General features: G+C 47.4%; 1 protein-coding gene across 4 annotated transcripts in view; it reads left to right on the plus strand.

The window, feature by feature from the left end:
- Positions 1–24,015, plus strand: part of RPH3AL (rabphilin 3A like (without C2 domains)) — a 39,403-nt gene extending 15,388 nt beyond the window's left edge. For 3 of the 4 annotated variants that reach the window (XM_063173606.1, XM_063173607.1, XM_063173608.1), the window contains exons 5-9: positions 850–936; positions 7,439–7,601; positions 13,729–13,842; positions 15,112–15,279; positions 21,714–24,015. In XM_063173606.1, the coding sequence (XP_063029676.1) occupies positions 850–936; positions 7,439–7,601; positions 13,729–13,842; positions 15,112–15,279; positions 21,714–21,748 (567 nt within the window). In that variant the 3' untranslated portion in view covers positions 21,749–24,015. The remainder of the gene's footprint in view (positions 1–849; positions 937–7,438; positions 7,602–13,728; positions 13,843–15,111; positions 15,280–21,713) is intronic. The other variant, XM_063173609.1, reaches the window with a different exon arrangement.
- Positions 24,016–25,354: the final 1,339 nt, after the last annotated feature.

Here is a 25,354-nt window from a genome sequence, read left to right on the forward strand (position 1 = left end):
CACCAGAATGACCAAATTTTAAATTAGATGGGGTGGGGAAGTGGGATGGGGAAGATGAGACCTTCATCCCTTGGCACAGGAGCAGCCTGGTGTGGAGGATGTGTGAATCTGTGGACATCCAATCCTCATGGATATCTCAGCAAGCTCTTGCTCTCCTCTTGTCAGTGGCTGCTCCTCCGTGAGGATCAAAGGATTCATCCCATTTCTCATTCAGGCTGCGCTGCCAGGGCTGATAGGCATCAGCTTCATTATGTAATGTTGGGTGATTCAGGTTGTAAATGGCTCGGGATGCCAGCAGAGACGGCAGAAAGGGCTGTGCAGAGCCACAGACACTCAGGAAATGTGTGTAACCATGGCCATGGCTAAACGGCCCCAGAGCAAGGAGAGAGCGCTGAGAAGGAAGGGAAAATGTGGGATTCAACAATTGTGTGTGAGAGGAGGAAGGAGAGCATTCCCAACCTTGCACTTGTGCCTGCTTACAGCTGCTTTCCACACCACAGAGATTGGGGGATTCAGGGGAATAAAAAAGCAGCTCTGGAGATTCACCTGTGTGTGATGGGGTTTGGTTTGCCCTGCCCAGTTCTCTCCTCTCCCTGGGGTCAAGGACTGTGCTGTGGGTTTCCCTTTGTCTCCTGTCCTCACAGCCCTGCAGCACCTTCCTGCAGGCAGCGCTTCTCCAGGAAAAACTGGGAATTTGTGCCACGCTTTGGGTTTTTAAGGGGAGCAAAACAGAGCTGCTGCTTCTCAACCTTCTGTCCCCCAAGGGCTGTGGGGAGCTGCTAACACCACCTCTCTTTTTTTTTTTTGTTTTTTTTTTCTCCTTTTTTTTTTTCTCTCTCCTTGTTTCAGAAAGTTTGCACCAAGTGTGGGATAGAAACTGTTGGAGCCCAGAAGCGTCCCCTGTGGCTGTGCAAGATCTGCAGTGAGCAGAGAGAGGTAAAACCCAGCTGTGGGGAGCTGGGGCTCAGCAGCACCCACCTGCCCAGCCCAGAGCTGTGCACAGCACCTGTGGGCTCTTCCCTGGGCATTGCAAGGCAGAAAATGGGATTTGGGAGGCCGGGCAGGCTCAAACACACACACAGTGGTGACAACTTTGTTTTATGAGGGAGTTAAGGGTAAAAATCCCACTGACTTTGTGGGATTTTTCTAGCTCTGGCCATAAAGTTGTTCCCTTACACCCTTTCCCTCCTCACTCTGTGGGAAATAAACTTGGCTAACTGTTTTTTTTTTAATACAGCTTGAGAGATGTAGAGCATAACTGCAATATTTGCCCCACTAAAAATAACTAGAATTGCAGCCTTTAAATCTGTTTTCCTCCCTGCCTGCAAAATCCCATAACTTGCCAGTGTGTAAGGCTTCTAATGCAGGTCTCTAAATTTTTATATCCTTCATCCTTGACTTTACACTAAAAAAAAAAAAAGAAAAAGTAATGGTCTGCCTCAATTCTTGTCTGCCAGCCAGCATCCCCCAACATCAGGGCTCTGAAGTGAAGTCTGTGAATTTGTTCTGTGATTACAGATGGATTTTCACTTGTTCCCATCAATTTATTCTGGGCTTTGGCTTGTGGTCCTTGAGCATCAATCCAGTCCAGCTATTTCAGACCAAGCTGTACCCAGCTGTGTAACCTGGGTGCTCTGCTAAATCAATTTTTGAAGTGTAGTGAGAGTGTTTGTGCAGTTTTTGGAGGTGCTGAATTTTTTTCTTTAATTAGTTGTGGAAACTTTGCATTGCTTAGGTTTTACATTGGAGGGGTTTTTTTTTGTGTGGGAGCACCCATAAAATCCATGTTCAGGTAAAATGAGGGATACGTGGATGGTGATAATTTAAATTATCAGCAGCAGTGTGGGTAGGGCAGGAAGAGAGCATTCCAGCTCCCTGGATTTTGATAACAGTTTGATACACTGAATCATCTGGATGTTTTGAATTCCAGATAGAGATCCCAAAATAGAGACTGAGGCAGGTGCAGGTATTCTCTGTGCTCTGCAGAGAAAGGCAGGGACTAAAATTTGCTTTATTTCCTTTATTCTCTTGGGTTTTTTTCAATCTCTCTGTACCACTGTGGGTTTTTTCCTATTTCTTAAAAAAAGAATAAGTAACCTGGTCAGTGGGCAGAGAATATTGATGTGTCCAGCACGTGTTATGTGTGGCCAGAGTGTGAGGGTGTGATAACCTCCAGCACTCACTCTGTGAGCCCTGAGATGCAGCCAAAGTGCATCCTCGAGGAAAATGGATGGACCTTTCCTTCTTAGACTAAATCACAACCTCAGCTTGCCTCTCAACACTTAGCTTCTGCTTTATTTTCCAATTCCCTTTAAGAAGGTGGGTTCAAGCCTGTCTCCTTTTTTATTTATGCTGCTGCTGGTGCCCTGCACAGGAGAAGGTTGGGAGGGTCACAGTGAGGGCACACAGACATCAAATCATCCATCCCCTGTGTCTTCCTACATGCCCTGCCTTGATTTTGGGGGTTTTATGCCCTGCCTTGATTTTGGGGGTTTGGGAGCTGAGAATTAGAGAAACCTTGGCCAAGGAATTTGAGGTAAATCAGAATAAATGTGGCCCAGCAGGATCTGAGGCTGCTGGGGTTGGGCTTCCCATGCACCCCAGCCCTTTAACTCTCTGCACAGCCTTATTTTGACTGGTAGCACCAGATTCTGCAGAGCACCTTCCTGAATTACCCCTTATACATATATTTTTATATATCTATATATCCATAATTAGCAATGCTATCATTGTAATTAAATCCTCTTGGAAGCATTTGTGCACATTTACATTTGAATTGACACATCCAGAATTGTAGGGATAATGAAAGCAGTTTCAGTGGGGTGGGGGGAAGCTTTTTTTTTTAAAACTGCCTTGAATATGAAAGAGAGTGTCAGCTACCTGGGACCTGTTAAAAGTTTTAATTTGCCCTCTCTGCTTCACTTTCCTTTTCATTCCTTCTCCTTCGCTACACAGCATTTTCATGGCTGCATTTCTCAGTTTATCACACAAAGATTTTTGTGCTGGAGGAGCAGTGTCATCTCCTCCTCTTTTGCCCCCGGGGCTTCCCTTTTCAAATATCCACTCCTACCACTTGGAACACTGTAAAGCAGCATAGCTTGGGGTTATTCCTGCCTGGCATGACGATTTCCTGGCAAAACACCCCAGGAATGGTGAGGGGTGTTTATTTTGGGTGACTCTGGATTGAATAGGAGCGATGTGCACCTGTTTGCAATTGAAAGAACTCATCAGTAGCCTCTGCCATATTATTTTGGGGGTGTCAGCAAGTAGTTAAGACTCAAAATAGTGTCCTCTAGAATAGAGGGGGGAAAAAAAAGAGGCCTGATTGAAAGGGGGATGATAAATGGTTGAAGGCTGGCAGGCACTGCAGCTCGAGAAACGTCGGGGTCAGGGGGGCGATGGATTTTGCTGTTCCAGAAACAAAGCTGGGAATGGTAATTCCACTGCCTTTTAATTTCCTTCATCCTCAAGTGCCCAACGTGGGAGTCGGCAGCAGCTTGCTGTAAATAATGTAATTGGAAATCTCTGTGTTATGGAAAAGCAGATGAATGCAAATAACGAGGCTGAGCAGCTCTGGCTCTCTCCCTCTCTCCGTGCTGCCAGCGGTGTTTGCAGGGCTGGGACAGAGGGGCTGTGTGGGGATGTGCTGCAGGCAGGACAATTTTCCCTGCTGGAGCCCACAGAAAGCTGCTTCCCCACCTTTGGGTATTGCTGGTGTCTGCATGGCAGGGTAAATGTGGGTGGTTTTGCTCTCACCAAGCCCAGGCTGCTGTGAAGGAAAGGGCTGCAGGGTGCTGTGATGGCGTTCACAGGGCTCTCAGATTCAGGGAAGAGATGAAGATCTGACTCCATGTTTCAGAAGGCTGATTTATTATTTTATGATATATATTACATTAAAACTATACTAAAAGAATAGAAGAAAGGATTTCATCAGAAGGCTGGCTAAGAATAGAATAGCAAAAATGATAACAAAGGCTCTGTCTCAGACTCTCTGTCTGATCCAGCTGACTGTGATTGGCCATTAATTACAAACAAACCAACATGAGCCAATCACAGATGCACCTGTTGCATTCCACAGCAGCAGATAACCATTGTTTACATTTTGTTCCTGAGGCCTTTCAGCTTCTCAGGAGGAAAAATCTTAAGGAAAGGATTTTTCATAAAAGATGTCTGCGACAGGGTGGGAACACTGCATGGCACGAGCAGGAGCTGGTGGAGCAAAATGTGGCTTTGCAGCAAAGATCTTTTCTAAGTGTTGGAACTCAGAACATCCCTCTGGGTGTCCCGAGTTGCCAGGGGGCTCAGAGACCCTTGCCAGAGCACCTGTATGAGGACCTGAAAGTCCCAGAAGTTTAAATAGTATAATAATAAAATTATCACAGGGTGAAAATGTAGATTTTAGGATTTTTGGCATGGGGGTTTTGGAGACAAGATGGAGGAACTTGGCCTAGCTTTTCTTCTTCTTCTTGGTCTCCATCTTCTGCAGTGCTGTTGGCACTTTGGGATTGGTTTAGAATAGAAGTGCACTGTCTAACACAGGTGATGGGTATTGGAAAGTAATTCTAAATATGTTATATAGGTGATAGGTATTGGAAAGTAATTGTAAATATGTAGTTTGTAGTATAAAAAGACAACACCACCCTGAGGGAGGTCAGAGTGCCTGTGGCTGCCCTGCTGAGCAGATCTCAGCTGGACAGAGAGAAAATTTTATAGATAAGAATTAATCAACAACCTCAAGACTGAAAACTGCAGGGCTCTGACTCGATCTAAGCAGGGGTTTGGTGAGGAGGACTCTGGGGAGGCTGCAAGTGTTTGTTGTGATTCCCCAAGCTGTGATCCACCTCTTTATCAGCAAGCCCTAGTGTTTTCTCTGCTCAGGAGCTTGTTTTAGCACTTGTGTGCTCAGAGCAGCAACATGAGTCTCAGCAGGGCCCAGTGATTCTGTGTCAGGTCCCATTTCCAGGCTGCTCTTGAAAATGCTCGATAAAATCCCCATCTGCTTCTGCGTGTGTCACTCCATAGCTGCAGTGATGGCTTGATGCAGCTTTAATGGGAATATTATCAGGGTTATAAAAGGCATTTATCTGTCATGGCCACGGCTGTCCCTCTCCCTGGTGACATTCCAGCTCCACCCAAACTCAGGCTGCTGTGGGGAACAAATTCCACCTTAATGTGAGCTGGTGGGAGCAGCATTCTCCTTTCCCTGGCAAGAGTAAACTCCTGCTGAGAAATAAGAATTTTATTCTCAAGGCTCTGTTACAGATGGATTAATCTAAAATCAAGCAAGGACTTTGCTGTCCGGCCACTCTGGCCATCAATCAAATGCCATCAATAGCAGTCAACAACATCAACCATGGATCAAAACATGGAGTTTTGATCCAAGGATGCTCAGAGTGCAGAGCAGGATGTGATCCCTGGTCCTTTGGGACGGGCTGTGCTGCAAACCTGCAGGGGCAGAGGGACTGAATCCATCCAGGGCAGAGCATCTTGCTGCAGTTATTTCAGAGCTGATTTCAAAACAATTTCACTGCTGCCATAATAGGACCAAACTCTATTAGAAGCACCAATTTAAAGGGAATGTGTATGCAGAGAATCGATTTTATAGTAGTATTAGCACACCAGAGCTGGGTGTGTTATGTCATTAACTCTTTCTGTAACGACTTGCTCTGGGGTAGTGAGGAACCTGGGGGTGCCCAGCCTTTGTTCCAGCCACCCATGCTGTGTCTGATTGGTTTTATGGTGTGTCTAAATTGGAGCTAGCCTGAAGATAATAGGTCTCTCCAGTGCTTCAAATTAAATTACAGATGTTGCAAGGTCTGTTCAGAGAGTGGCTGTACCAGAGGGCTGTTTCCTCCCCAGCAGCTCATCCAGGGAAGGTGTGTGTGCACACCAGATCCCCAGCACGTGTCAGGGATGCACAATCCCAACCCTGTCCCTGTTCTCCTGCTGCTCCCAAAACCTCCAGCCCTCCTCAGGGACCCCTGGGCTTGCCCAGCCTGCAGCTCCACGTGTACCCGAGCTCTGTGCAGGGATGTCTATCCCTCACTTTAAAATCTGTTGAATTTCCTGATTCTCAGCAAGCAGAGCCCGTTCCTGCAGGGTCCCTGTGCCCATGTGCTGTTTGACACGCTGCACCGACTGCTGGGAGTCCCCACGTGCCAGCAGCAGGGACAGCAGGAGCTGTGTCAGCCTGTGCCTTGCCTGGCTGGGTCACTTGGGCTGAGGCGTCCTGCCTGCCAAACCCCCTCTGCAGAATTGCAGCTTCTTGGGGAAATTGGCTTCCCAGCTCTTTTCCTGGGTGGCAGGCTCACCCTCCTGCTGGGTGGTTATTCCTGCGGGGTGGTTTCCCAGCAGGAGAACGTTGGTGGAGCTGTGGGATGCTCTCACCTGCTGCTTTGCAGACCCTGCTGTGATGCACGAGCCTCCCGCCATTGCACGTGTGCTGGGTCACAGCACTGCTCTGCTTTCTTCTTCTTCTAGGTGGATTTCTTTAAAAACCACCTTCTGCATTCAGATCACCTGCACTTGGCTTTCAGCACCCCAGACATAGAGATTTGAGCTCTCTTGGTGGCTCTGGGAGCCAGGCAATCAGCAGTGTGGTGGTGCTGCTGCTGTCCCGCTTTTTGGATGTCAGATTTTGTCACTACAGGTGTCCTCCTGAATGCCAGCTTTTGTCACTGCCCTCTGCTTTTATTAAGCTCTAAAGGCAAGTTGCAGATGTATTGCTGCAATTAGGGATATCTGCGTTTGCACCCACTGCCATCATGATGAAACTGTGTGTGAAGTGCTTTGGGAACTTGGAGTGGGAGCACTCATGATCTCCTTCACTCTGAGCAGAAGTGCAAGAAGTAAAAAATGATATTTTTACTATATTAACTTATTTTTGCCCTGGCTGTGTCATTAGCTCATTATCAGGCTGCTGGAAGGCACACAAGAATTAGCTTTGCAAGAGGCCATTTCTCCTTGTCTGAGCTGCCACCCTTCTCCCTCCCCCTGGCTTACAGCAGCCTCTATATTAAATATACCTAATAGAGTGCCTTCATCATAAGCTGCATTAAAGCTAAATTGGAGAGGAGAGGCTGTTCTTACAGCAGATATTACAGTTTGGTGCTCGAGGTCCATTTCCTGCTACAGGTTCAGGTTATTTGAGAGGAGTTCTTGTTCTTTTCAAGCTCGTTACATGACCTGGCTTGGCCTGAATTGCTCTGTGGGATGGGCACTGGGGTTGTGCTGTGGGTCCAGCATGAGGCAGCACTGCCATCACCTTCTGCTCCTCCTTCCATCTGCTGCTTCCTCCCAGCTGGGATTTTTCAGCTGTGGAAGGAGGACAGAGATGAATCCGGGCAGGAATTTGGGATCAGAGCGAGCGGCTTGGTGGGGGGGAGCTCATTCTGCTGTAAAAACCCAGCTCAAGGTGTCCTGTCTGTGTCTCTGGCAGGTGTGGAAGAGGTCTGGGGCGTGGTTCTACAAAGGGCTGCCCAAGTACATCACCCCTCTGAAGAGCAGCAGCAGCAGCAGAGCCCTGGAGATGCAGGGCCAGCCCTGGCAGGAGCCCGAGCGCGTCGGGAGCAGCCGCTCCTTCACCTGGGCCAGGGGAAAAGGTTGGTTGTGCCACCCAAAAAAACAGCTGGGAGAAGGAGCTGCCTTCTCATCTTGCTTCCCAGCAGTCAGGGGAGTTCTCTGTTAGAGGTGTGGTGTGTTCCCCACGTGGATGTTGGAGTTTCGTGGTTTTTGGGGGATTTGCTGATGTTGAAGTGCACGTTGGTGGCTCGGATTAGTCCCAGTCTGTGACGGTGCTCACAGGGGTCTCAGGTTGAGGGAAGAGATGAAGATCTGACTCCCTGTTTCAGAAGGCTTGATTTATTATTTTATGATATATATTACATTTAAACTATACTAAAAGAATAGAAGAAAATGTTTCATCAGAAGGCTGGCTAAGCTAAGAATAGAAAGGAATGATAACAAAGGCTCTGTCTCAGACTCTCTGTCTCAGCCAGCTCACTGTGATTGCCCATTAATTATAAACATCCTAGATGGGCCAATCACAGATCCACCTGCTGCATTCCACAGCAGCAGATAATCAATGTTTATATTTGTTCCTGAGGCCTTTCAGCTTCTCAGGAGGAAAAATCCTAAGGAAAGAATTTTTCATAAAAAGATGTCTGCGTCACCAGTCCTCCTGGAGCACCTGTCCTTCAGTCCAGCCCTGCTTTCCTCCATTCCTTCACCCCAGCAGCCCTCACCCCACTGTTTTTCATTCCTTCTCCTTCACTACACAACCATGGAACTGCCTGAGGAGCTGCTCCTGCTGAACCCCAGGGACTGTGCCCCTGCTGGACAGCACTGTGCAGCCAAAGCTGACCCAAAACTGGGCTCATTCCCTCCCTCCTTGCTCCTCACTTCTGCTGCTCTGCTGGGCAGGTTCCTCAAGTCACTGTGAGCTGGGTTAGGAATTGCTCTGCCAGCGTGTGAGTGCTGCAGAATCAGAGCTGCTGCCAGTTCTGCTTTGATTTCCTTTCTCTCTGTGTGGATTAGCAGAGCTGTCTGGCCTCTCCCCTTCTGTTTTTTGCTGTTAGATCCCCTCAGCTGGAGGAGACCTCTCCAGTGAAGCAGCTGCATGCTCTCCTCCACTCAGCAGAAGTGCAGGGGGAAATAACCTTTTAATAAAGAAACCTCAGGAGCCCTGGGTTTACAAACCTGCTCTTCAGGGCCCAGCTAAGAAAGCACTCCCAGCCCTGCTGTAACTTTTTTAATTAAAGACAAATTAGATCAACAGTAGATGGTTGTGTTGCCCTCCAGGAGATGCTTGGAAGGAGTTAGCAGAGGGACTGATTGATGAGGTTTTTTGTTCACATGATAGAATAATGAGTGGAGAGTTGAAGCTGTTGAGCCCAAGCCTGGCCTGCTGCTTAGTTCAGCTTTTCAGTTCTGTTTTTTGGAGAAGGCTTCCCCATAAATACAGGCAGGAGCAGGGGGAGGACAGCAAAGTGACCTTTGGTGAGCTTTGATGTGGGTGGTGAGCTGCCTCTGTCCCTGCTCTCTGATGTCTGTCTGGCTGCTGCTTTATGGCTTGGGTAATATTAATTTATGGCTTTATTTTCTGGTGCTTTCTTTCCCTGTTGCCCTGCCTGTCCTCTGGCCAGCTTTCAGTGGGCACTGCAGGCTGTAATTCATCTCTGGAGCTGGGAGCTTGTGCATCTCCCCCCTCCTTTCACCTCCTTTGAAGCTGCCAGTGCTGGGGCTCCTGCTGTTTGTCATCCCCCAAATGGGGCAGGGCAGCTCCTTCCCCCGTGGAAATGTGGATCCGTGACATTGCCAGGGTGAACCTGCAGCTGGAGCTGGTTCCCTGGGCCTGGCTGAGAGCATTTGTCAGCTCACACCTTGTTGCAGGCTCCCCCAGACACGTCCTTGCAGCTGGGAGCACAGCCCTGCAGCTGGCTTGGCAGGATGTTCCTGGGAATGAGCTCTGGCATTTAACACTCTGACAGGCTGCTCTCCCTGGGCTTTCCATCATCCTGGCCAGCCCTGTCCACCCCTCTGCTGGTCCCTGAGGTGCTGAAGGAGCCAGCTCTGAGCTCTAAAGGGATTCAAGGCAGGTGGGGCCAGCCCAGTCCTGCCACACCCTCCATGCCAGAAGAGATGGGACAAACCTCAAATGTCCCTTTTCCCCCCTCAAAATTGAGGTATCAGTGCCAGAACCTGGGGATTTGCTCCCACTGCAGGAGGGTGGAAGGCAGAACCCTCCAGGCAGAAGTTTTATTTTCTGCACCCCCAGTATTTCCCCTGTGCTCGCGTCCGCTGGGATTTGCTGGTGCCTTTGGTTTTTCTGCTATAAACAAGCAGTTGCCATGGGAACCCTGCTATTAATTAAGGCACAAATGTATTGTCAGGAGGAGAATGGCAGCAATATTTCTTCTGCTGGGCAGCAGCTCTGCTCCATGTGCTGGAATGTGGGTGGGATTCTCAGCCGGGTCAGGAGGAGGGAGCGAGAGCAGCAAGGGTTTTCCTGATCCAGGCTCTGAGCTGTGCACGAAAAAGGTGGAAATCAAACAGAAGTGTGACCCCTGAGCTGCTGCACTGTTTGGCAGGAGGGCTGCCAAAATCCTGGGGGATTTTCCTGTTCCATCCCTGTTGCCAGGCAATGGGATGTGTCAGAGGCAGGGGAGCAGCACTGGGCAGGGGGATGCAGGGGGATGGAGCAGACAGGGATGTGCTGGGGAGTGGCTGCAGGTCACCCAACCTGCCAACTTGGCAAAGCTGCAACTTGTGCTGCTCCTGAAAGGGAAAAGAGCTGGCTCCAGTCACCTTTTCCTTCTTGGGGTGTGATGTGGCAGTGGGACCCTGGGCAGTAAAAATCCTCATTTTCTCTCACTCCCCCACCTGCACTGACCAGGAGCTGTCGCCCTCCCTGCTCCCTGTGCTTGCCAAAAATCTGCAGGGGCTGTGCTCACCCTGGGGCTGTGATTCCCACGTGCTTTTGGTGTTTCTGACAGCTGCAGGAGGTGCCAAGGGCTCTGTGTGTGTGTGCCAGGCTGGGCCTGCCCTGAGCTGGCACCACCAGGGAGCTGGCATGGCTCTAAAATCACACATTTAACACCAGATCCCAGCCCCAGCCAAGTCCTCCTTCCCCTTGGCCTCAGCACAGCCTCCCCACGTCCTGCTTTGCCTCTGGGGACAGGAACAGCCAGAATTGTCCTTCCCCATCCCCTGTGTGCCCCTGGCTTGGGGATTGAGGCACGTGGGCTCTGCCAGCAGCTGCAGGGCTCCAGGCTCTCACTGAGTGACCCATTCCCTGTGGAAATGTTGCTTTTCCAGCAAGTTTTATCTCAGCAGATTTTATTTTATGAGCTTGGTGTTTTGTGTTTTTTTTTTTCCAGTCAGCTGGAGATAGGGATAAATCTGTTCCATCCTCTGAAAGAACAGCTGTCCAACATCTCCTATTGATATATCAGCAGCTGCTGGAACACCAGATTTAATACTTCTGGGCTCTGGAAAGTGCCAGCAGAAGGTTTGGATGAAGGATTACCTAAAAGAGAGACTTTGGTGCAGTGAGTAAAAGAGAATCTTATTGGCAGCAGAGGAAATGAGAGCAGACAGGGCTGGTCCTGTGGTGAGAGTGCCTTGCAGTCATTAATATTTTCTTCCTCTTGTGCTGCTTCTCTCTGAGCTGCTGAATGGCAGCAGGGACAGGCAGCTAAAGTCACCTCCACTGATTCACTGGGGCCTTCTCCAAATAAATCCTGGCTCCCAGCATTTCCAGAGGATTCATGGAGGAGGGAGCTGTGCTGAGGAAATGGATTTTATGAATCCAGGAGAGCAAAATAAGAAAAAAAAAAGATGATGACCAAGTGGAACAGGACTTTATTTTCTGAGAGAATTGAGCAATAAGATGGTCAGAATGAGTCTTGCAGCTTAGATTTGGATTATATAGGAAAAAAAACCCCTCTGGTATGTATGGATTGTTTTTAGCAGTGTTTATATAGAACTCCCCACCTCTCCCAGGGAGTTCTGAAGATGTTTTTCCTGAACCTGACGCTCCCAGGTAGTAATGAAGATATTTGATATTTTTTAGACAAACCTTTGGTTTGAGGACTCTTGGCCAGCATTGCAGCCCCCCAGCTTTTAAAAGAGCTTTTTTCCCTGCAGGGAAAGGCTGTGCAGGGTGTGTGAGAGGAGCTGCCTGCCAGGCCAACTTCAATAATGCCTTGCAATAACACTGCCTGCCAGCTTTAATATCCTCAGAGATGTTAGCATTACTTTAGGTATTCATTCCTCTTTTTTTTTTTTAAATGAAATACTTTGTGTAGAACAGATCCTTGAGTACAGGTGTGCCTGCAGAGGTGCTTGGCAGGAATATTTGACAGCTCCTGCTCTGTGCAAGGGGAGGGATTCCCATCCTGCTGCCCTGGGGAGAGCTGGGGGGTTTGGGCTGGCACAGAGGGATGAGCTGACAGCTCTGTGTTACCCCGTGGCTGTCGCCTTGTTCCCCTGCACCCACGTCCCCACAGAGAAAATCCCTTCTCACGGCAGTGTGAGCTTCTGGAGACGTCCTGGTGGGTCTAAAAAACATCAAAACATCCCTGGGGCTTCCTTTTCCCTCAGGAGAGGCTGCAGGTTGCGGTGTTACCCGCTTTACATCCCTCATGGGCTGATTTTGTACTTTTCTTCAGGAGTTGTGACCTGCTGTTTGAAGTGGCTGCCAGGAGAGCTGGTATCTGCCTGCTCAAATGGAGAAGTGCAATCCCTCAAACAAAAAACAGATTTTTTTTTTCCCATTACTTTCCTCCTCAGCCCCACCATTTCTGTTCTGAGATCAAACCACCACAAAAATCCAGGAATTGGGAAAAAACATTATTTTAATTTTACCCAGAGCAGCTGGCAGCCGAGTTATCTTTTACACCAGTGTAAGCAGGAGAGGTGTTTGCATAATTGCATGGAAAAGTGGGAAGAACCTGCCAGTTTGGGAAGCTGTGTCTGGCAAAATGAGGCTCCTCCAGCTCTTTTGGAAAATATGGGGAGTGGAAAGCAGCAGGAAGAGAGCCAGGATTCAGGGGAAGAAAAACACAGAGGGGAAAGAAAGGGAGAGCAGAGCCTGGAGCAGCAAAGAGTGGCACAGGAGCACCCCAATGTCACCGTGATATTTTCTGAAAAATCCTCTTTGCCCAGGATTTTCTCCTGGGAAGCTGACAAGCCTCAGAGAAGAATGAAAACAATAATTATCTGATTGCTTCTCCTGTGTTTGCTGCTTTGGAAATGTGGCTTGGATATTTTTTGCCAACAGGTGGATGTTTGATTGGTTCCATGTGAATTGTTTTAATTTAATGGCCAATCGTGGTCCAGCTGTGTTGAGGCTCTGAGGAATCTCAGGTTTTTATTATTCATTCTTGTTAAAGCCTTCTGGTGTGTCCTTTCTCTTTCTTTAGTGTAGTATTATATTATATTATATTATATTATATTATATTATATTATATTATATTATATTATATTATATTATATTATATTATATTATATTATATTATATTATATTATATTATATTATATTATATTATATTATATTTTGTATAAAATATAATATATTGTAATAGATAATATAATATATAATAATATATAATGCATTATATATATATTATATATTATGTATTATATTATATTATATATAATATAATATATGGTATGTATTATATATTATATATAATGTAATATATTGTAGTATATATGAATATAATATCATATTTTGTGCAAAATATAATATATTGTAATATATAATATAATATAATGTAATATAATGTAATATAATGTAATATAATATAATATAATATAATATAATATAATATAATATAATATAATATAATATAATATAATATAATATAATATAATATAATATAATATAATATAATATAATATAATATAATATCAGCCTTCTGATAACATGGAGCCAAATTCTCATCTCTCACCTCATCCTGGGAACCCCACAAACCCCACACCCCCTGGTCCCAGTCAGCTTTAGGAGAGAAGCACTGGTGGTGTCTGCACCTTCTAGAGTTCTAAATCATCTGCAAGGAGTAAAACCACCTCATGCTGGGGAGGAGCAGCAGGAAGGGTCTGCTTTGGGGAGGGAGAACGTGAGCAGGGAGTCAGAGTTTGTTCCTGTTTCCTTTGGATCCATCTGGCAGCTCTTTGGGGAGTGTTGTGAACGTTGTGAATGAACGTCTGTGTCCTCTCCTGCAGGGGTTTCCAGTGACAGCGAGAGTGACTCGGAGCTCAGTTCCTCCAGCCTGGATGACAAACCTGTCCCCGTGGGATCAAGAGGCTCCCAAGGGAGAAAGCTCCAGGCAGGAATGGGTGAGGATCTGCACTTCCCCGTGGCTGGAGGGTGGGAGGTGTGAAGTGATTCAGTGTTTGGCTCTTGGCTGTGCTGGGTGAGGGTCTGAGCCTTTCTCCCTGGGATTTCTCCCTGGTTCCTTCCATGGCCTGCAGCATTCCAGGAGCTGGGAGCTGCTCCTCATTGTATTTGTGGGGTGCCCTCGTGGCAGGGAGGAATGATGAACCTGACTCCATGCTCTCAGAAGGCTAATTCATTATTTTATTGTACTATATTATATTAAAGAATGCTAAACTAAACTATACTAAAGAATACAGAAAGGATACTTACAGAAGGCTAAAAAGATAATAATGAAAAATCGTGACTCCTTCCAAAGTCCTGACACAGCTTGGCACTGATTGGCCAATGAGTGAAAATAATTCACAGCAGAATCCAGTGAAGCAATCACCTGTGGGTAAACAAACTCCAAACACATTCCACATGAGCAAAACACAGGAGAAGCAAATCAGACAATTACTGTTTTGCTTTTTCTCCAAGGCTGCTCAGCTTCCCAGGAGAAAAATCCTGGGCCAAGGGATTTTTCAGAGAATGTGAAATGTGACAGCTCCTGGCACCACATCCCTGGCCAGTTCCTCGCTCCTGGCTTCACTGGGATCACTGGTGTTTCCTGGGAGCAGAGCACAAGAACTGGGGCTGACCCTGCTCCTGAGGGCTCCTGGCTGGAGCTGGGATGTTCCAGCTCCTGTAGGACCCAGCTCAGTGTCCACATTCTGTGGATTCTGAATTCACATTGTCTGGAAAATTGTGCATTCACATTCTCTGGAAAAATCCCTTTGCTCAGTATTTTTCTCCTGGGAAGCCAAGAAGCCTCAGAGAAAAAGGAAAACAATAATTGTCTTGATTTGCTTCTCCTGTGTTTTGCTCCTTTGGGACGTGTTTGGAGATTGTTTACCCACAGGTGATTGTTTCATTGGATTCTGCTGTGAGTTGTTTTCACTCAATGGCCAATTAGGGGCCAAGCTGTGTTAGGACTCTGGAGAGAGTCATGAGTTTTCATTATTATCTTATTTATTAATTAATTGTTTCATATTATCATTATATTAGCCTTCTGTAAGTATCCTTTCTGTATTCTTTAGTACAGTTTAGTTTAGCATTCTTTAATATAATACAGTGTAATAAAATAATAAATCAACCCTCTGAGAACAGGGAGCCAGACTCATCATTCGTTCCCGTAAATATAACACCACCTCCTTCGATGCCCTCACCACATCCCTGTCCTGTCCCTGCAGCCCCCAGCAGGGGACCCAGCCCGGCCAGGAGCAGAGCCCTGGAGCCCCCGCAGTGTCCCCAGCAGTGGGGCAGCCACAGCAGCCTGGGCAGTGAGCAGGGGGCCGAGCTCAGCCCCACGGAGAGTGACCAACCCTCGGGCAGGCGCCACAGCGACACCGGCACCCCTGGTAAGCTGCACCCCTTCCCTGTGCACATCCCTGCTCCTTGGGGCTGAACCCCCTGAAAGCACAGCTTTCCCAGAGGCTTTGTGGGCTTTCCCAAAGGCTTTGTGTGCTTTTACACTTTATTTTGGGAGGGGAGGGCAGGGCAGTGCTTCCCCTGCCAGAGCCGTCTGTGGCCAGAGCGGATGGGTGACCAGCTGGTGTTTGGGTGTGAGAAACGCCAATCACAAAATTTTAAAAATCTCATAGTAATAAAATAGTTGTAAAAATAGTAGTACAATTAGAGTAATAATAATCGGGACAGTTTGAATTGCCAGAGGCACACAAAGCTGTGTCCCCGGGATCACTTTTCTCTGTGTCATGGTTTGAGAGGAAGTGAGTTTTTAGGATGCTGTGGTCAAGAGGTCTCAACTGTGTTTCTGTGGCACAAGAGGGGCTCCTCACCCCTTGATGAACTGAGAATTGATTATCTGAAGGGTGGTGATGGACTGAGAGTTGGTGATCTGAGGGGTGGATGTATTGGAAATTTGGTGGGAGGAGGAGGAAATGTTTTTGGAAGGTTTTCATTCTTTCTGTATGAAAATTCTATTCTTTCTTTCTTTCTTTCTAACTATATTTTTACATATAGTTTTAAGTTAATAAAGCTTTCTCTTCTTTATTTCTAAGTGGGAGCCTTCTTTGCTCTATTCCTGGTCACATCTCACAGCAGACACCAGGGAGAATGTATTTTCACAGGGGCACTGGCATTGTGCCACTCTGCTTCTTTTTCTTTGTATTAGCAGATGCTGTCACGGTGTCACACCTTCTCCCCTGAATGCAAAACCTTTTCTGCAACATGAGTAATGGTCTGGGGTGGGAGCTGCCTACACCCACGGCCAGCAGCACTCAGAGCCTGGGGCTGTGGCCCTGCAGAGCTGCTCTGTGTCCTGCAGAGCCAGCAGAACAGATTGAGCTTCTCCTGAAGCAAAGCAATGCCCAGCAGCTTTATGAGAACGAGGAACATTTTTTTCCTGGAGTGAGGTTGCTCTTGAAGCCAAGCATGGCTCTTCCCAGAACTCTGCAGTGCAGAAGAAAGACACTTTTTCCCCCTCAAAACCCTCAGAACAATTAAGTGACTGGGAAAGCAGAGGCTGCTATCACACCTGAAGCAGCTGAAAGAGATGCAAATGCGTTCTCTCTGCAGTTCCCACTAATTTAGTCACTAACCCCTCAAGTTATCATGCAGCCCCGCTCCCTCCTCAGCATCCCTGCCCTCTGAACTGCCTCTGCTGTTCTTCCTGAGCCTGCTTGGTGCTGGCCATGTTGAGGCATAAATTGGATTAGAGAGAGCAGGTTCATCCTTCAGTGCACCAGGGAGCCGTGGTCCCCCTCCCTCCCCGCTCTTCCTGCTGGAAACAGGCAGCACAAAATTGTTCCCCTGCTCTTCCCTCCCTCCCCAGCTCCCAGGCACTGTTTCCCTTTAGTTTTTCACCAGACAAACCAGACAAGTGATTCTTCTGCTCTGTCCTTCCTCCCCCTGGATTAGAGCCTGCCCTGGCCTGGCAGGGGGGTTTATTTTAAGCTCCTGTTGTGCAGGATTAGAGAGGGTGGATTCCAGAGGAGCTGCAGGTTGTCCTTGGGGCTGGAATGGGTGTTGGTGGACAGCAGGTGACCCTTTGGGTGCTGCCCCTGATGGATGGATGGATCCACTCCTGGACAATGTGTTTGTACTCAGTGTTCTGTAGCTTCTCTGCTGCTCTTTCAGCCAGCTGCTGCCTGGCCATGACAGTGCAAACTCTATTTCAGAGCCTTAAAAAAAAAGAAAAAAAAAAACCCATTTTCCTGCTAAAAACTCCATATGCAAAGCTTGGCACAAGGGGTCACATCTTTCCAGAGGGATCTCCCTGTGTAGATGGGGGAGAGCTGGAGTGACAGGCAGCATGGGCTGATATTTAAAAAAAGGAAAACTGCAGCAATCTCCTGAGCCCAGTTAAAGCTGGCCCTGAGATTCAGAGAGGATCCTGCTAGGGAAAAGGTTAAGCCAGGTTGGCTGCCTAGGGACTTTCTGTGAAGATCTTTATGTCTGGGGTCATTTATTTCTCAGTGTTCCTGCAGAAGGGGCTGCTTTGTTCAGAGCCCAGGTACAGGGGCTCTGTACCCCCAAATCCAGGCAGGGAGGCAGGAAATCAGCACTTTGGGTGCCTCTCTTTGCCAACAAACAGAGGCTGCTCTTGCTGTTGATATCTTTAAAGAGTGCTGGATTTCAGGGGTCCCAGCCTCTCCCTGCCTTTTGGACACTCCCTGAGCTCTGCCCTGCCCCAAGAGCAGAGCAAGGGGCAAAGATCCTTCCTCATTTCAGCTGCTGATCCTCAGCTGCAGGATGGGGCTGTTAAAAGCTGATTTTTTGCACCTTTACAACACCCTGTCAGGAGCAATTTTTGCTCCATATTATCACCTCAGGTGTTGTTCTTTCTTTGCACTTCTTTTCTCACCTCTGCTCTAACTCCGCTCTCGAGTGCGACTTGGCAGAGCATCCTGAGATCCCAGGCCACCTCCAGAGCAGGAGCTGGGGACAGGTGCTGCAAAAGCAGCTGCTCTCACTGTCCTGGGCTCTTCCAGCCCAAATGCCAAGCCAGCAGCAGGGTTTTGGCCAGGGGAGGACAAGGAGCTCTTAAGGAGAGGTTGGAGGTTTCCAGCGCGCTGCTCCAGCTCCGCCTGGGCTTTGCTGGGGCTGATAATGAAGCCTGGGGTTTGTCATAAAATGACTCATTGTCAGAGCTGCATTGGGATTGAGGCAACCTCAGCCCATGAGCCAAAGTTTCAGAAGAGTGGTGAGTTGAGAGGCTGCCAGTTTTATTATTATTTTTTTAAATTTTTTTTTACCACCTGCTCTCAAAGCCTTTCAAAAGCCCCATTTTCTGAGGGGCTGCTGCTCCTTCTGCTTCTGAAGCTGCAGCTCCTGGAGTGCCTGCTCTAACCTGATAGCTTTCAAGAGGAAGGTCACACACTCATTGTCCTGAAGAAGGTTTTATCCTAAAGAAAATTAAATTTGCACATATGGAAGAAGAACAGTCTTCTTTTCCCCTCTTGCTCCCAGCTAGGGCAGGTGACTCACCTTGTTCTGGCTGCACAGCTGATGCTGAGAGATGCCTTAAAAAAAGAGCAAAATCCTCACTTGTGTTGATTATGATGTTTTTATTAAGGAAGGGGAATATTAAACAGAGTGAAACAAAAACAATCAGTACCTTACAGTGGTTTTCATTAGCCCAGGGAGAGCTTTTAATGGAGATAAGAAATCCGAGCTTGGGCCTGCTGCAGGGGGTAAATGAAACCAAAGTCATCTCCCCTCAGATCAGCAGCAGGTTCTGCACTGATGGGTGCCAGCTGATGGGGTTCTCAGCATCCTCTGAGGAATCTGCCCCAGAAATGGTGAATCCTGCTGGCTGCTGGGGAGTGGGGAACCAGCCTGGCACAGGGTGTGGGGCTGCAGAAGCTCTGATTCCTGCTGGAACCAGCTCTGAGAGGCAGCCAGGAGAGAAGCTCTAATGAGTGAGTGCAAATCACAGCCTCCCCATCTCTGCCTGCTTGCCAGTTGTGTTGTCTAAATCATTAATACTTAAAGAGTGGTGCAGCAGCTGGCACTTGAACAGAGGCACGTTGAACGGAGCTGAGACAAGGCTGGCACTGCCTGCTGCGGGTCAGAAGTGTTCTGGTGTGCAGGAATGGGGTGGGACCGGCTGCAAAGATCCCCAGATGTCACCAGCTCCAGCCCGAGCCCTCCTCCTGCATCTCCTTTATGGTGGGAGAGGCTGAGGGAGATGGACAGGGAGTGCTGCTCCCAGCTCTCTTAATTTGGGCAGATTTATGCCTTGTCTTCCAGGAATTGACTGGATTTAGGAATGAGGTGCTGTCTCTCTGTGGGCTCCCTGGCTGGGCTAGGCATCCACTTTTTGCTCATAAATATTCAAGCTGTTAATACACGAGCCAGGCAGAGCCATCCAGCGTTATTGTTGTGGCAGGAAATTCTCTGGGCATCTTTGAAGTTAAAGCATTAACTTCTATTTTCACTTCCATTCTTCTTCTCAGATGTCTGCTTTGCTCCCTCAGGGACCATGAGGAGGTGGCATTTTGCTTCAGTGGGTCTGACTACTCCATTCCATGTAGGAAGGAAAAAAAAAAAAAAATGTCCTAACAGTAATTAGGCTCCAAATGAGGTAGTAATTTCTTTAATTACTTGCTTCGTGGCAGTCTTTGGGGAGTTGACTTTTGTTTTCCCGTGCTTGGTGAGAAGGTTGCTGAGATGTTTTCAGGCTTGTTCCTTGTTTGTGTGGATTTCCAGGGCTGGTTTTGCAGCAGGCTGGAAGAGGTGGGAAATCCCTGCTTTAGGGTACAGTTTGGGAAGGACAGAGGGATCAGATATGAAGGAAAGACCCTCACCCACACCCATCCAAGCCCCTGCTCCCTTCATTGGCTGCCTCATCACATTTTTCCTCCTCTTTATCCCCTTTTGCTCAGAGCTCGCTGGGATTGAGTTTTCCTGCTGCCAAGGCGGAGGATAAGTTGTCTGTCTTCCCCCAAAGTGAAAAAAAATTGAATTGTGCCTTCATGGCTGAGGAGCTTTGAGCTGTCTCTGCCTCCTCAGATGCTCAGAGCACCGAGTGGTCCTGCTGTACTTATAAATAAAACATAGCTCTGGGTAGTGGCAGCATTAGGAAATGATTCAAGGTTTGCATTCCAGATACAATGCATTTGTAAATATGAACCTCAGGAGAAGCCTGTGCCCCCTTTCCATGTTTGAGGGAATTAAAATATTTTCATCCTCGAGTGGAAGAAGCAAAACATTTCCAGCTCTTTCAAGCCCGCCTTGGAGTTAAGCGAATAAAGGCTCAAGTAACTAAAAAATAAATTACTTTCACTACTCCTGTAATTCTTTATGGAGTTTTAAATTGAAGGCTTCTTCCTTCAAAATAGAGGGATGACAAAGATTCATTCTCTCAGCTCTTTCACTCAATCTATCAGGAAACAAGCCTGCTGTTGAGGATGAAACTCCTATTTTTGTGCCTTCCTTCCCACTGCAGAGGTCTGTGATCAAACAGCCTGTCTGGCCTCCTGTCCCCACCTCCTCAGGCTCATCCTCTGCCCTCTGCAATGCATTCCCTCCAACTTCCCATTCAGCATTTTGCACAAAGCACCGGGGGCAGGAGCTGATGGCAGCTTGGCAAACAAAGCAGGAAGGGGAGAGCAGGGGAAGTCAGCGAGACAGAAGTGAAAAGTGGATTTTTGGAGTCTTTGTAAACACAGGGAGAGGTTCTGTGGTTATCTTTAACAGGGATGTCAGGCAGCAGCTGCTGGCAGGAATTTGCTTTGGGACTCCTGGTGCCTTGAACAATTGACATTGGATGCTGTGATTGCTGTGGTTCCCCTGTCCTTTCTCCAAGAGGAGCAGCAGTGTGTCCCAGCAGAGCCTGAGCTTGGCCAGGGCACTGAAGGGAGCAGCTCAGGGTTGTTCAGGCAAGAGGAGCCCTGTGAAAAACGCCAATCGCTTGTTTTTAAAATTTTAAAAGTATTATAGTAATAAAATGGTTATAAAAATAGTAATACAGTTATGGTAATAATAATTTGGACAATTTGAATTAGGACGAAATGAGACAATAGAAACAAAGAGTTACAGATGTCCGGGTACCTTTTCTGGGCAAAATAAGCCCAAAAAAGGACCCATGTTAACAGAGGATTAACCCTTAAATACAATAACCTGTTGCATATTCATACACCTCATACATGATGCATAAATTCCATTCAAACACAGGATTCTGTCTGGTCAGTGCCAGCTTCTTCCTCTGGATCCCAACAGCACCTTTGAGGCAGGAAGAAGTTCATTTCTCCTGATAATGGGGCAATCAATTCTCTTTCTCTGAAAGATTCAGGTGTCCTGTGGCTGCTTTCTCGCTGCAAGTCCTTTCTTTAAAAAAAGTATCCTACATAGCATCGTTTCTATTTTAACAATTTTTATAACCTAAAACTATATTTAACACACTACTTAAGAGAATTAATACAGCATCACTTTCTAACACAACACAAATAATATTCATTTCAATATTTGTGAAAAGCCAATCATAAAATGCATGCATTTTTCCCAAGCCCAGATCTGGAGCAGAGCAGGGCTGTGCCCATCCCCAGTTGTGACTGAGCAGGAATGTCTCATGGACCAGTCCTAGCAGCACAACTCCTCATTTCTCCTCCTCTCCACATTTCCCTCCCCTGGCTTTTCTTCCTTTAATCGAGTCTAATGGGCTCTGACTGCTGGACTAATGATGCATAGATGTTCTCTTTATTATTTTTAGGGAGCTCTCAAAATGGCACTGAGCACACAAAAGCAACGTGAAACAACTCTGTGGAGCCTCTCCCCTTCGCCGCTTTCCAAACAAAAACTTTTATTCTTTATTTTATTTCGTTTTTTGAAGGCAAACGAGGAGCCCACACCAGAACACGGCTCTGATTCTGAAGGGGGTGAAGATGGAGCTGCTTTGTCCTGGATCCAGCACTGCCATTCCTGAGATCCCACCCCAGACAGGAGCTGCTGCCAGTGGTGATGCTGTGATGGCAGCAGAGGGCCTGGGGCTGGGATTTGCTCCCATCCTTGTGTTTGTTGTTGTTTTGTTCTGTTTGGAGCGAGTTTGGAGGGGGCAGCAGGAACGGGTGAATCTCCTGTTCCCTCCCTTCCTCTCTGCTCAGGGTAAAGGAACACTCCAAGGAATTTGCTGGACTGATGGGTGCCAGCTGATGGGGTTTTTCACTCCCCTTGGAGTGAATTTTTCACTCCCCTTGTGCTCGTGGGAGGGTGGGGGTCAGGGGAGATGTGTTTGCTGCAGCACACCCCCAAACCCCAGCCCAGCTGCCCAAATGGGATAAAAGCTTTCAAATGACTTTATCCTGTAAAGCTCTGCAGATTCCCCTCCCACGTGCACCCACCTTCTTTTGCCTTTTTTCCTGGAAGTCTGGAGCATCTGGCTGGCTCTGGTGGTGTCATCATGAGTCAGGCTCTTGAAAACTGCGTGCCCTGGTCCTGCTTATCCTCCAGAATGGACAATTTCCCTCTGAGGCCTGACAGATGAGAAAAATCAAATTACCTCACGTCTCTGGAGCTATTAGATCTTTGAAGGCCTGAACAAAACCCACACTGGGAGTCTGTGGATTTTATTAAATGCTTTGGAGCTGACCTGTCTATTATGAAGAAACAAAGGATTCCAAAAAGTTCCCTCTGAAATCACGGAGTTAAAGGCAATTTGTGCCCATTAATGTCAGCCTTCCCCCTGGTTATTTCTCTTTTGTTCTGCTTCCCTTTGCTCTGGGCACTCTGTGTGCATGTAGTGTGTGTTCTTACAAACGGCTGCAGGATGAAGATAAATGAGATTGGGTGCTGGAACACTCTGGCAGGAGATGGGAAATCAATCCCTGGCTTGCTTTCCAGATGAGCCTGGCCCAACAGAGGCCGTTCCCTCACTGCTCCCCAGGTCAGTGCCGTGGCAGCCTGCTGGTGAAATGCTCCCAGCCCTCCCTCTGGGATCTGCTCCTGCCCTTTTGCAAATGGGAGCAAAACCTTTGGGCTCCCTGAGATGGCAGAAAAAGAAATCACTGAGTGTGAGGGGCACACCGTCAGTGCTGGAGAGAGCAAGGGGTGAGGTTGTTCTCCTCTGAGGGATCTTTTATGGCATGGTCTGTTGTTAACCTGGCCATTAACTGCATCTGTGCAATGGGAGATGCCAAAACCATCAGCTGTATGTGAAAAAGGAGCTCCAGCTGAAATACTGGTGTGGTTTCAGTGCTGTAGGGTCTTCAGTTTCCAGGGTGTGTAGGCACCAAAGAGAGTTCTGTTGTGCCTTGAAGCTTTTGACAATCCAAGTGATTCTTGTCTTGCTCATTAGTGCAGTGCCTCAGCCAGCCTGGCCTGCCAGGCAAAGTTAATTCCACAGCAGAAGGAGAAAGGAAAAGACTTTTAGGAACTGACTCTGTTTTCTTTAAACCTGCTCAGCTCCACACTGAGTTGGAAAGAGCTTTTGAAATCTTGAGTGTCATTCCTAGCTGTCCTTGTGTCCCTTGTGCTTCTCTCCAGGGCAGTGCAGGCAGGTCCCTGGTGTCCCCATTCCCACCCTCATTTCCCACCCCACGGGATCCCAGCTCTGCTCAGGAGCCTGGGAGTCCTTGCTGTGCCACTGAGAGGCATCAGCTTGGTTTTTAACTGAGGCCAGCTTTTATAGAACACTCTGAGAGATAAATTTGACATTGCTCTGGTGCTAGCGAGATGGGAAACTTTGCTTTCTTATTTAAACTTTATTTATATTTTCTTTCTTACCTGTGTATTTTAACTCCATGGGGTAATTCCACCTGGGTTTGAACCAGAACTGTTCAATCAGCTGTGGAAAGACTCCTCTTGCATTGAGGGACGGATCTGGTCCTGGACAATGTGATCCAGGCACAGCTGAATGTGATAGAGCAACATCTGCAGCTCTGGGCACTATTTTGTTTTGAAGACCACTTTTCCCTTTGTGGTGATTGTCTTGGTTGTGTTTTGTGGCTTTTGTTGGAATATTATCCTGAACCTGTACCTGCCTTTTGAGCCAGCTCAATGTGGGCAAGAAGAGCTCAGTGAATGTTTTCAGTCTGCTCTGGTCATTTGTGTTTATGATTTTCTTGTTCTCACCTCCATCCCTCACAACTTTTATGTGGTGTTTTACTACTGGAAACAATAAAGCTTTTGCTCAATAACAGCTCCTTGCCATTCCTGAAACAGTAAAAAAAGGTTTTTTTGTAGATACTCTCGAAATCCTCCAGCAAGGTAAGACAATAACCCAGCCAGTGGAAATGGGATTGGTGTGGCTGGACTTTAATTGAATCCTGCACTTGAAAGTCACCTTTTGTCTTGTCCCCTCGTCTGTGCCTGGTGCTGGCGCTGGCAGGGGCACAGATCAGCTCCTCAGCCCCTCCATGGAGGTTTTCCACACTGCAGCCAAGACCCAAAGCAGCAGCAATTGTCCCCACAGCCTCTGTGACAAGCAGGGCCACCAAGAAGCGCCTCTGTGTCTCCCCATTGTGTGCTGAGCTCACACAGCCCTGGCTCTCCTGTTCCCTTAGCATTCAGCCTCAAGGTTTCAAACAGCTTTTTAATCTGTTTTCCCTTTGCTTTGCCCTGCTCTAAAAGCTCCTCAGTAATTGCAGTTGGGATTGTTGTGCTGGGGAGCTGCCATCAGGCCAAGGATGGAGCGTGTCAAGGACTGAGCAGCTCCGGGGCTGCTGCTTCCCCTCCCTGCTTGCCATGACAACAGATGGGAGAGGCAGCTGTGGGATCTCTGAGAGCCACAGACGCTGCCTGGGCACTGCCAAGCTCCCCTGGTTGGTTTGTACACTTTATTTTGGGAGGGGAGGGAGGGCAGTGCTTCCCCTGTCAGAGCCGTCTGTGGCCGGAGCGATTGGGTGAGCAGCTGGTGTGGTTGGGGTGTGAAAAATACCAATTTGTTTTTAAAATTTTTAAAGTTTAATAGTATTGGAATGGTTGTAAAAATAGTAATGCAGTTAGAGTAATAATAATGTGGACAGTTTGGATTAGGACAATGTGAGACAACAGAAACAAAGAGTTACTGAGGGTCCAGGTACCTTTTCTAGGCAAAATAAGCCTGAAAAAGGACACAGTTAACAGGGGATTAACCCTTAAAAACAACAGCCTGTTGCATATTCATACAGCTCATGCATGATGCATAAATTCCATTCAAACACAGGATTCTGTCTGGTCAGTGTCAACTTCTTCCTCTGGATCCTAATGGCGTTTTCAAGCCTGAGCAAGGTGGGAAGAAGTTCATTTCTCCTGATAATGGGGCATTAATTCTTTTTCTCTGAAGGATTCAGGTGTCCCTTGGCTGCTATCTCAGTGTGAGTCCTGTCTTTAGATAAAAAAGTATCCTACATAGCACAGTTTCTATTTTAATGTTTTGTTATAACCTAAAACTATATTTAACACACTACTTAAGAGAATTAATACAGCATTACTTTCTAACACAACACATATAATATTCATTTTAATTAGCAGCAAGCCTGGTGACTTGCTGCTAAT

This window comes from Melospiza melodia, chromosome 21 (genome assembly GCF_035770615.1).
Source record: "Melospiza melodia melodia isolate bMelMel2 chromosome 21, bMelMel2.pri, whole genome shotgun sequence".
NCBI lineage: Eukaryota > Metazoa > Chordata > Aves > Passeriformes > Passerellidae > Melospiza > Melospiza melodia.